This window comes from Podarcis bocagei (assembly GCF_964188305.1).
Source record: "Podarcis bocagei genome assembly, chromosome: 6".
Classification (NCBI taxonomy): Eukaryota; Metazoa; Chordata; class Lepidosauria; order Squamata; family Lacertidae; genus Podarcis; species Podarcis bocagei.
Window position 1 is genome coordinate 56,231,476 of NC_138130.1, and position 12,285 is coordinate 56,243,760.

Below are 12,285 nucleotides of genomic sequence, written 5' to 3' on the forward strand. Positions count from 1 at the left end.
TGCTGCTGCCAGGAGCTAAGCCGTGGTTTGTCTTGACATTATGTTCATTGTTTCCCAGACTCATTGTTTGTTCCCTGAAACAAGCCATAAGTGCTAAGGCCAGAACAAAGCTTGATTACAACTTGAGGTTTGTATGGAAAAAGGCAAACAATGAGCACAGGTTCAAATGCAACTTTAAACCAAACCATGCCTTAGCTGCTGGCAGCAGTGTCCACAGTAGGAGCAGAGAAGGAGTGAAGCAGCCATAATTTTTGCTCTGTGCATGCTGTGTGTTTTCCTTTAAACTAGATGTGGGGAACGTTTGGCTCCTTAAGATCTTGCTAAAGTAAAACACCCATCATCCCTGGTCATTGGTCATGCTTGCTGGGGCTGCTGGAAGGGGTTGTTCAGCAACATCTGGAGAGCCAATGGTTCCCAACCTTTGCTTTAAACCACAGTTAAACTTAACTATGGTAAACAGTGGCACGTGAAACAGACCACTGTTACATGCACAGGCATCCCTATTTATTTTAATTGTAGGGCAGAAAGTTCTTTTGTGTACATGGAGACGCCTCCTCTTTTGAAATGAATAGGAAATACCTTGTGTGTGAAAGCTTTCAGTGTCATAAAAGTTCTGATACGAACAAGGAACTCCTGCCCTGCACAGTCTATTGTGTAGCCTAATAAGTGGAGTGTTGGATTTAGAATTAGGTGACAAACGCATATATCCCCATCTCTGAGCTTCAGTTTACCTATCTGTAAAATGAGATTATAGTTGATTTGTGGGATAATAGTTAGAAATTTGAAACATGTATATTAAAAGGACATTGTTCATTATATAAACAGCTTCCTCTGGTTATTGTTGCAGTATAAATTTTACCATGTTCAATTATATGTTTAATAACTATTAAAAGGTTAGCAATGAATTCATTTGCTCGATTATACTGTTCAGATATTGTTCTGTTGTTGTTGTTCTAGTCGCAGAACAGCTATATGCCTTACAGTGGATTGAAGAACTAGCAAACCCACCCAGCCTTCTTATTGAATTCCTTCACCACCTGCAAGTAATGGATATTTCATGTGAAAAATTATGCATACTCACTAATACAAATGGCCTATTAAGAATATTATTCAATAGGTAGGTATTTTTTTATTTTTGAAATCATTGTTTCTCAAAAAACAAACAATTGTTTCTCAAACAGCTTTCATTAGAAAGCAACAAATATCCCAGTTCTTCCTGTTCAGGTATCACTTTTGTTATCTAATCTGAAGTTTGTCTCCTTGTGAATTGTTCACATCAATAATAAATAAAAATGAACATTTATCTTGTCTTTAAATAAACCAGATTTATCACAGAAACTTTATTATTCCATAGATCAAAAGACTGTGGACGACTTTGGGCCTTAACCATGGCTAAATTGATAAAAACTGAGAATATTGCATCCTGTGAGATAAAAGGACTATTCAGTACATCAGAAAGGTATGATAGTAGGCTTGTAGTTTTTCTTAGACTGTGATCACACCTACTGCTGCCCCATTGATTAAAGTAGGAAATGGGAGGAAAGGCCCACATTGTGTCTCACATAATAAAGAGAGAGGATATGGCCAGCACTGCTCTGGTCCAAAATCAGATGGCAGTGATAAAAGTGCATATTAGTGATCATATAACTAGGCTGTTTGGATTTTCAAGCTTTGCTCCAAATTGGAGCCACTCTATGATAAAGACCTTCTCCCTCTTCAAGAGAAGCACATGTATCACATGAGTATGAGGTGGAAATGATGTTTCACTGCACCTGGTTCCTAAACAACATAGACAATAAACAACAATAGCTTTGAATTTGGATGGAATTACTTCACCTATAACATATGTCATGCATCATGACTCGGATGAAATATGGTTGTTGGGTCACAATTTGTTGGCTACAAGTAACGCAAAATGGTAAAAATATTCTGTATTGTTGATACGTACTTTGATATTTGGTGGCGCATCTGCTGCTTTTGGCGCCAAAAGGGGGTGGAATGGGGCGGAATAGACTGATGGACATCCCGCTGACATGCGCGGCAGCCAGGAATGCAACCCTTGTGCGAGTGGGAAGTTGCCTGTACTGTCTTTCAGGCCATAACACCTTAAGGTGGTTCACATAATAAAACATTTAAAATCCATATTTTTCTTTCCCCCCATCCCCAACAACAGTGCCATATACCCTCCTGCCCCTATTTTAAAGTGATAAAATAGAAAATATAATAGTAAAATACTGACAAATTATATTACATAAACCCGGACTAACCTCAAATCATCATTTAAAATTGTGGTTAAAAGTTAGGTATTTAGAGTCTTTAAACAATCAACAGGAGAGCCAACTGCTCTTTCCATGCGAAGGAGTTCCATAATGATGGGGACAGCACTGAAAATGCCATGTCTTCTGTAACCACCAGCCTTATTGATGTTGCTGGCGGTTCTGCAAGCAGAGCTTTTATAGCGGATCTTAAGGCACAGTCATATGGGAGCAGGTGATCTTTCAGATAGCCCAAGTCATTTAGAGCTTTAAAGGTAACCAGCACTTTGCCACAGCTCTTCTGGGCCCATGTCAATCAGTACAGCTGGTACAGCGTTGGAGTTACATGCTCTCTCCTGACATCTGTTCACTATTTCTACAGCTTCCCTAAGCCTAGTAGGTGTAAATGATGAGTGACAGAGCTATTAAAGACACTTTGGCCTGATCACCTTGGTTACTTCATATAGATGTAAAATAGCATGAGAAACAGAAATGGAACATCTTCAGCATTCCTGATCCCCCCTCCTTTCCTATATGCTTTAATTCCCTTTGGTGGAGAGTCCTGTCTGTTTCAAATAAATGCTCTGGGGGTCCTGGTTTGTGGTTGTGCAAATCCTATTTCTTCATAAAATTCTGCAACAAAACTTTCCCTGTTTCATGGCCCTTCTGAATTACTTTGCATTTTATCTGTGGACATCGTACTGATTTCCAGATTGTCTGCTGATGTGTCATTTTCTTGGACAGGTTTTTTCCATTAACGGAAGGCAACTTGCACACACTTCAGAATCTGTCTCCATTTTTACTTCAGGAAGACAAGGAAGAGCTTGTCATTCAGTGCACTGCTAAACTAATGACCTGCAATGAAAGTGGACTTTACAGTACTGATGGTCTGTGCTTTAAATATTATCTCCAACGTTTCATTAGCTTGTAGGAGTCATATTTTTAATGCACCGGTTTAATTAGATGTTTGCTTGCCTTTGAGAATTGCTTCTGCTCTTCATGAGAGAGGAAAAGGCTCTTGACGAATCAGTGTATTGTTAAGTGCTTTTTCCAAGGTGCATATTATTAAGCGTACTCATTAGATAAATGGTAAATCTAAGTTTCTTTTAGACAAGTTCTGATTTATTACAGATTGAAGAAAATGCAATATGGATGCCCTTTTAAAAGCTGAACGTTAGGAATTATTTAACTTACCTTTTTCTGATCTTGCATCCAACCACCAGTGTTCACATCTTGTTCTGCTTCTAATTTACTGCTTTTCTTGTTGTTTTCAATAACATTTAATGTGATATTTTAAATCTAGCATTTGACTCTGTTTTAGGAGCTTTTGGATATCTTGCTATTTTAAATTCCTGCTTGAATTGTGGAAGCATTGATTATGGAGATCTAATGCCTGGAATATTAAAAATCATCATATCCTGGCGAAATGACTATGAGGACAGCTTTCTTTTTAGCTGGTGGGTAGCTTTATTACAGTTTTATTATGACTGGCCTGTGTTGCACGGCTGAAATGGTTATATTTATAATAGGGCTGCAATTCAATTAAATAACTGTTTGAAATTTGTGTAAGTGTAAACAATATTTCTGTAGCAAGAAGCATACTTTTCTTTTTAGAGGATCTCCCTTTGTCTTAATAGGCATTAACTTAACAGAGGTATTCCTCCTGTGTGTGAGAGAAGGGGGAATTCCTCTTTGCTTTCTGCAGTGTTCACAAATATTGGGAAAAAAAATACTTTACAAAATCCGCTGCCTGATTAATTTTCTTTTTTGTAATTTTCCTCCCTGCCCCCCAGCAATCTACGGGAAGGAAGCCCACAGGTGCTTGGCTTGAACATAGAGATGATCCGGTTTATTTCTTTGTTGCTGAATGATCCTTCCACTTTGCTGGAGAGTGAGTGGGATTTTGTCATGTGTTCCATGCTGGCCTGGTTAGAGGTAAGAAGCAAACTTAAATGTAGGGAATGATATTAAGGCCTCTGCATGAAGTCCTGAGAGTGCAGATATTTTTCTTTGTGAATCCACTGGGTGGCAGTTCCTGCCTTTGAGAAATCTAAAATATGCGGCAACAGCCTATCATGTGAACTTAAGTAATATTATTGTATGGTTTTACTGTAAAATTGGCTACAGTAAATGTTTTGAACTTTTATGAAGCAAAAATTTCAGAACACATTTAAGATTATCTGAGCTCAATCTAGTCCTGTGCACCAGTTCCACAACATGTTCAACAAAACGTAACTGGTAGTTTATTTTGCTAAAATATGCTTAACTGATAAATGTTACACCTGACCTTGTACAAAGAGGTATGGATAAAAATGTGGAACAAGAATCATGTCAAAATGAGGGTAAAAGAAGAAATATAGAACATAGAATCGTAGAATTGTAGAGTTGGAAGAAGGGACCACGAGGCTCCAAACCCCTACAATCTCTTACCATACTCTTACCAACATATAGATCCTGCCATTCTCTTCATCATTAGAGAGAGAAAAGACTATTGGGATCTATTTTTATACTTAAAGAAATTGCTTTGATTTGTTATAGAAGGGTTTGTTGTCATTAATGTTTTAAGAAAATGTGTAACTTTTAGATTAAAATTATTCTTTGAATGGGTGTTATTGAAATTCCTCAGTTGTTGTTTTTTTAAAAAGGAAAAATAAAGCCCATCCTGATGTTCTTCTTTCTTTTCCAGACAACAAGTGACAGCCAGGCAGTCTTTCCTGTTGCCCTTGTGCAAGTGTTTGCCTGTGTCAGCTGCGACTTGAGTGCTGCCTCGAGTGCTTTTTTCCAGGCAGCAACTCCTGAAATCACTGAAAAACTTCCACCAAACCTCGTGGCTGAATGGCAGGAATTCTTTTCTGAAGGCATTCATAGTTTACTTTTATCTTTGCTGGTAAAAATTACAAGTAAGTCTGGCAAATGACAAGTATACAATATAATATGGAAAAGTAACTAATATTTTGGACACTCTGCTTTACTGCATCTTAAGATTGCAGTTTTATCTAACAGTCTTAGAAATACAGAACTTTTCAGTCTCCAAGACTGTTCTGTTTGTGTACCGTGGTGGTCTGTTTACCTGGTTAGGCTGTTAAGCTCATTGATAAAAAATGAGACTTTCAGCCATGCTCTGGAAATACTTCACTTTTTGCAATCCATTCAGGAAAGCATGTAAATTTAGTGTGCTGGGTGCTTCCAGACTGTCACTGTTTTTCTGGAGGGATTCAAGGGCATACTGGAAATTTAGGTTTATACAGTTAAAGTAGAGTAAAACATTCTGCCACAAGGAATCAATTTTTTTAATATATATTTTTTGGTTAGGAAATTGAATGGGAAAAATACTGAACATTATGGGATGAACAAATTCTTAATGGAAAGATGTTAGCAAGGCCAAACGTAGTCTAACTACCACATAAGCTTTATGTGTTTAAATCAAGATGAGTTGTCAATAAATCGGAGGAGTCCTTTAAGAGTACAATATCACATTTGTATGTTACCTTTTTGAATAGTTTTCCAGGAGAACTAATTATTCTATAATGTAAACTTGCTAAGATGAATTAAAATTGTGAATTCTCTTGTCTGAACAGGAAAAGAAAAAGATGCATTGGAAACATCATTTCAGAATTTCATGTTGAAATCTTTGGGGAAAGCTTTAATGTACATTTCAAAGGATCAGTTATTGAACCACAAACTTCCTGCCAAATTTGTTGCTGGCCAGAAGACAAATCTCCCTGATAAACTGCAAACCTTGTTAAATACTTTTTCTCCAATGCTGCTCTTCAGAGCTAGACCTGTTCAAATCACAGTCTACCACATGTTAAATAAGTAAGTTATCCCCTCCATAAATACTTTGATCTTGTTATAGCATAGAATATGTATTTAGAAATAGACCAGGGAACATATTAGCATAACCAATTGCTCACATTAGTTTGAAAGGTGCAGTCTTTCCAAACTAGAGCCTATGTAGGGCTTCTTGATTTCTAGGTCTGCCTTGAAGATGAAAGGCACACTGACTAACCACTATTTCCACATCAAGTCCACCAGGGAGCTCCTACACGAAATGGTATTGGCCTCCTCTCAGAGGGAATGGTGACCACTATTGTCCTGTAGGCATCTGCTAGATCGCTCTACTGATTCCGAATAAAGAGACTTACCAAGGGGGCATAGAGGAAGAGGGAGAGCAAAGGGATGAATGCAGAGTCTCTTTCACCCCTCTGCCCTTCCATCTTCTCTAGTTTTGAACTATTGTGTCCCTTATATTTATTTTGTCAGGCACTAAATATAATAAGGGTTAATACTGAGGATGAGGGTAACGATGCAAGCTATTTCTTTGTAGCATCTCTGTAAACACATGATTCCAATACATAATGGTGTGCTATAGTAAAGGTAAAGGGCCATTAGGTCCAGTCGTGGCCAACTCTAGGGTTGCAGCGCTCATCTCGCTTTATTGGCCGAGGGAGCCGGCATACAGCTTCTGGGTCATGTGGCCAGCATGACTAAGCCGCTTCTGGCGAACCAGAGCAGCACACAGAAATGCCATTTCCTTTCCGCCAGAGTGGTACCTATTTATCTACTTGCACTTCGACGTGCTTTCGAACTGCTAGGTTGGCAGGAGCTGGGACCGAGCAACGGGAGCTCACCCCGTCGCGGGGATTCAAACTGCCGACCTTCTGATCGGCAAGTCCTGGGCTCTGTGGTTTAACCCACAGCACCACCTAATGGTGTGCTTACTTGCTAGTAATATCCGATGTTGAAATCCTTTTCAGAACAGATAATGTTGGGCCTTAAAAATATGGATAAAATCTCTGCTTTTTAATTTTTCTAAATTTCAGGTTAATGTCTGGCTTGCCTAAATTTGACAATGAGGATCTCAAATCCTATGGTGATGAAGAGGAGGAGCTATCATTGTACGTTTCATTTTATTTATATAATGAATGAAGCAACTGCCTATCATAGTAGAATGTTAAAATGTTCCAACCACTTGCCAGACTTGGATTTTCACGGCTTAAGTGGGAAGATGCACCTGTGATTCTCAATACAGTGGTGCCTCGCAGGACGAAATTAATTCGTTCCGCAAGTTTTTTCTTCTTGCGAGTTTTTCGTCTTGCGAAGCACGGTTTCCCATAGGAATGCATTGAAAATCAATGCGTTCCTAGGGAAACCGCCTTCAGACCAGGTCCGGGGACAGTCTGTCCCCCGACCTCTTCTGAAGGCTGGGGGGGGGGAACAAGGGCTTTTCTTCCCACCCCCAGCCTTCAGAAGGCTGTTCTGAAGGCTGGTGGTGGGAAGAAAAGCCCTTCTTCCCACCTCCCGCCCTGCAAGCTCCGGGGACAGGAGGGCTTTGCTGCCGACCGCCAGCATTTTAAAAGCCCCTGCTGTCCCGGGGCGATTCTAAAATGCTGGCGGGCGGGAGCGAAGTCTCTGCTGTCCCGGGGAGATTTTAAAATGCTGGGGGTCGGGAGCAAAGCCCTCCTGTCCCCGGAGCTTGCCATAGGCGCGCGTCACCTCTCCAGCCGGGAGAGGGTCGCAGGGGGCTGCTTTAGCCCCGCGCGCGCTCTCCCAGCTGGAGAGGTGACGCGCGCCTATGGAGGCTCCTGCCATAGGCGCGCGTCACCTCTCCAGCCAGGAGAGGGTCTCAGGGGGCTGCTTTAGCCCCCCGCGCGCTCTCCCAGCTGGAGAGGTGACCCGCGCCTATGGAGGCTCCTGCCATAGGCGCGCGTCACCTCTCCAGCGGGGGGAGGGTCGCAGGGGGCTGCTTTAGCCCCGCGCGCGCTCTCCCAGCTGGAGAGGTGACGCGCGCCTATGGAGGCTCCTGCCATAGGCGCACGTCACCTCTCCAGCCGGGAGAGGGTCGCAGGGGGCTGCTTCTCTGCTGTCCCGGGGAGATTTTAAAATGCTGGGGGTCGGCAGCGAACGCTTCGCTCCCGCCCGCCAGCATTTTAAGATCGCCCGGGGCAGCGGAGAAGTCTCCGCTGTCCCGGGAAGGCAGGCGGGGGGGAGCAAAGACTTTTGCCCCCCGCCGGCCTTCAGAAGAGGTCCAGGACCTCTTCTGAAGGCCGGCTGTGGGCGAAAGTCTTTGCTCCCGACCGCCAGCAATTTAAAACAGGTCCCCGGAGATTTCCCTATGGGCTTTCGTCTTGCGAAGCAAGCCCATAGGGAAATTCGTCTTGCGAAGCGCCTCCAAAACAGAAAACCCTTTCGTCTTGCGGGTTTTCCGTCTTGCGAGGCATTCGTCTTGCGGGGTACCACTGTATTGTGTTTGTGTGTGTATGTGTGTGCACGCGCATCAGGAGCTGTCACATAGTTGCAGAAGGTACACGCCCAAAGAACTGGGAAAGAGTAATGTTCCGTGTTTGTTCTCTTCTTCCTGATGTGTTCACATTTAGGGACATAAGAACCTTGTTGGATCAGACCATAGTCTCATCTGGTCCAGCATCCCATCTCTCATAGCCAACCAGATACCTATGGGAAGCCTACAAACACAATGTGAGGGCGGTAATTGTCTCCTGCCATTGAACCTCTGTGTTGAGGACTCAGACCTCCACTCCTGGGGGGGGGGTAGTATATAGCTATCATGGTGTTCTAAGTAGGGCAAGCTAGCCTTTAAACTGGGTAACACATTCACAATTTTAAGCAGCGATTCTGCCTTGGGAGTAGCCAATTGCTTTATTTCTCTATAGATCTTTTTGCTCCTTGCTCTGGGCTTGTTCAGTAGGGCTGGTTTAACTCCCAAATCACATATTTTGATCTGGAAGAAGTTCTTTGTCACCTTGGTAGCACCTGGTAGCACATTCTAGGTGTTGGCATCAAGGAAATGAAAATAAAATGAAATTCTCCTGGAGAAAAAGTCCTCCATTGAGATGCTTGAGATAACATGGCATTGCTTAATGTGCTTACATGTTTGGTACAATGGAAACTGATCTGAGTGTAAAAAAATAACACCTTTGCTGCCCTGACTTTAGGTCCCCACCAGCAGCTCTTATGACTGTGCTTGCCACTCAGGAGGAGTTACTGGAAAACATCCTAGAAGGCATTCCAGTTGGAGAGTTTGCAGTTATTCAACCACTAAGTGATGAGTTTTGCCTTGTTTTGGGATACCTCCTCACCTGGAAATTAATACTAACTTTCTTCAAGGCAGCATCTTCTCAGGTGAATTAAAGGGTTTATCTTTATCACCCTGTGACACACATATACCCATGTATTTCTCCACATCCTTCTACTGACAAATGAATTCAACTGTGTTCAGTTATTCCTAATCCACAGCAGTAGGAAATAAGCAAGCCTTTTGCTTGAAAACCATTAGTACAAATAAAAGCATTTCAAATCTTTTTGCCCAGAACTTGGAGCTTCAAAATAGCTGTCATATGGTGTTCCACTATCTATTTTACTAGTATTCCCAAGTCATTTTTGTCATTGAGAAAAAAGTACATTCATATATCTGAACAAGGGTTATGGTTGTTCTCATGCCAGTTTGGATAAATGATATTGTCTTGTAGCATCTGGCTGTAAGAAGGAAAGACTTGGAAGCACATAGGGTATGTTTCATACCTGGCAACATGAAACCCAAGGCAATCTTACCAGCACATGTCAAATTGACATTGCTAAATTGCTCCATAGAAATATGTATTTGTGATGTTGTATCTTATTTTTTTAAATAGTTTGGCCAATGCATTACCATGAATTTCCTTGCAAGTATAAAAACAGTCTTGTCTAATCTGCTGTGAATCCCACCAAGCCTTTTCATACTCCCATTGTATACATTCCTTCAGTTTTAATGCTTCTGAGAACAGATTTTATTGGGAATAATTTTTGTATGGTTTCACCACCAGCTGCGAGCTCTTTACTCACAATATCTACGAAGAACTAAGAGTTTGAATAAACTATTGTATCACCTGTTCAGGCTTATGCCAGAAAATCCAGCCTTTCCAGGATCAACAGCTGAACTCCCAAGTAAGGATGTAAAAACATACTTTACTGAGGAGCTTGACTTAGACGTCAAAGGTCAGTCCAAATAGTTTTAGCTTTAATTGACATTGAATTCCTTTCATTGTATGAAACAACTGTGGAGATGTAATTTAACTGTTCTCATTTACAAACCACTTCCCCCATTTTTTATCCAGACACCTCATCGCTGTCTTCCCACATCCCTCATTTGGCATGTTCTGTTTACTGTATGACATTAAAAGATTTGCCAGCCATGGTTCGTCTTTGGTGGAATAGCTGCGAGAAACGAGTCTTCAACACTGTAGATAAATTTACAAGCAAATATGTCAGCAGTGTACTTTCTTTACAAGAAATATCTTCAGTGCAGACCAGTACACAGTTGTTTAATGGAATGATGGTTAGTATCATCTTATCTACATAAATTTATTTCATTCTTTGACAAGTTTGATACTGTAGAAAGTAAATTACCATCGAGTGTTCAATCAGAAGCACACACTTTAAGGTTGTTTCTGGAAAACAGGTTTGTGCATATATAGTGCTCTGAATTAGGGCAGTGATCATCTGCAGTCTATGTATTATTCTATTGTATGAGATACTTCAGTTAATATCAATCTCTCAACAAATTAATGTCTGGAAATGCCTTCTGGTATTTGTGGGAGCACACAGAACTATTCCAGGATTGTTACTTCTGCTTATTAAATAGAAAAAGAAAGATATTTGTGCTCATGAATGTTGCAGATATTGTGCTGTCATTTCCAGGGCAGATCTCTTCTATAAGCAGCCACTTTCAGTATCTCTTTTCTGGCCACAGTTAAAAACATTGCACATATTTCAGTGAGGGGAGGAATAGAAGTATATTGCAAGTACACTTTACAAGTGTATATATTTTAGGTGCATTCCAAATTATCTGTTATATGCCTTTTTGACAAGTATTCTGCCTGCTATGGATTTGTTTTTCCACACAGGTAAAAGCTCGATCTGCTACGCGAGAAGTCATTGCTACCTACTCGGTTGATGATATATTCATTGAACTGATAATACAGCTTCCTCCAAATTACCCCCTGGGTTCCATAACTGTTGAGAGTGGAAAGAGAGTTGGTGTAGCAGTGCAGCAATGGCGCAATTGGATGCTACAGTTGAGCACATATCTCACTCATCAGGTACTATGATGGTTTAGTCCTTGCCATGTATTATTATCCACAGGTTAGGCCTGCTCTGAACAGCAGGTGGGTGCAGAATAGCAGGGCAGCTGCTCATCATTGGACAGCTCCATTCTGTCTAGCTCAATAGAACCTTCAATCTGAATGCTATCCGCATGGGTACCGAAATTGCCTCCTCCTGAATTTGCACTTGCAAAAAATGTCCAGTCCCTAACTGAGCAGGGAGAGGGAAGTACTTTCCAAGCATGGATCCAGTCAGGTCTGCACTCCCAAAAGCCCTTGCCATTGAAATGGCAGCTGCGTCAGTCAAAACTCCTGTTCTTTTTTAGAAGAAAGTTGTGTAGTATAGCTATTAAGTAAAATGTATGCTTGGCAGATTCTGATCTATGGAAAACAACTCTTGCTAAAACTATAGCAACAGAACTAAATGGTCACCAGATACAGTGGAGTACTTTATTATGTAGTAGACAGCATTAATGGTGGGACACCATGCTGTAAAAAAACTTTCAAACTATGGTATAACTTCCTTGTAAAATAGTTGAAAGGACTGTGAACCAGTATGAGAAGTGAAATTCTCTAAAGACAAACTTGAAATGATGAATTATTGATTCCTGAGACAACTTATTTTCTTTTAGAACGGAAGTATAATGGAAGGCTTAGCATTATGGAAAAACAATGTGGATAAACGCTTTGAGGGTGTTGAAGACTGTATGATCTGTTTCTCAGTCATACATGGCTCTAACTACTCTCTCCCTAAAAAAGCTTGCAGAACATGCAAGAAAAAGTTCCATTCAGCCTGTCTGGTAAGTACATGGAAGAGACAAATTCTGAACCAAGTTTTAAATAAAAGAAGACACAGAAAGCTTCAGTGGCTTTAGGAGTAGTCAAATCCACAAAACTAGTTGAGTTTCAGTAAAATTGAGAGGATAAATCCT

The 12,285-nt window shown here is 41.0% G+C and overlaps 1 protein-coding gene across 1 annotated transcript in view; it reads left to right on the forward strand.

Annotated features, from left to right (window-relative positions):
- The window catches only part of LTN1 (listerin E3 ubiquitin protein ligase 1), a 29,419-nt gene that overhangs the window by 16,541 nt on the left and 593 nt on the right, over nucleotides 1-12,285 (forward strand). The window contains exons 17-29 of the mRNA XM_081199570.1: nucleotides 958-1,117; nucleotides 1,355-1,459; nucleotides 3,000-3,142; nucleotides 3,577-3,712; nucleotides 4,049-4,190; nucleotides 4,942-5,155; nucleotides 5,834-6,071; nucleotides 7,079-7,153; nucleotides 9,209-9,395; nucleotides 10,076-10,247; nucleotides 10,367-10,587; nucleotides 11,156-11,350; nucleotides 11,986-12,153. Of these exons, the coding sequence (XP_081055696.1) occupies nucleotides 958-1,117; nucleotides 1,355-1,459; nucleotides 3,000-3,142; nucleotides 3,577-3,712; nucleotides 4,049-4,190; nucleotides 4,942-5,155; nucleotides 5,834-6,071; nucleotides 7,079-7,153; nucleotides 9,209-9,395; nucleotides 10,076-10,247; nucleotides 10,367-10,587; nucleotides 11,156-11,350; nucleotides 11,986-12,153 (2,156 nt within the window). The remainder of the gene's footprint in view (nucleotides 1-957; nucleotides 1,118-1,354; nucleotides 1,460-2,999; nucleotides 3,143-3,576; nucleotides 3,713-4,048; nucleotides 4,191-4,941; nucleotides 5,156-5,833; nucleotides 6,072-7,078; nucleotides 7,154-9,208; nucleotides 9,396-10,075; nucleotides 10,248-10,366; nucleotides 10,588-11,155; nucleotides 11,351-11,985; nucleotides 12,154-12,285) is intronic.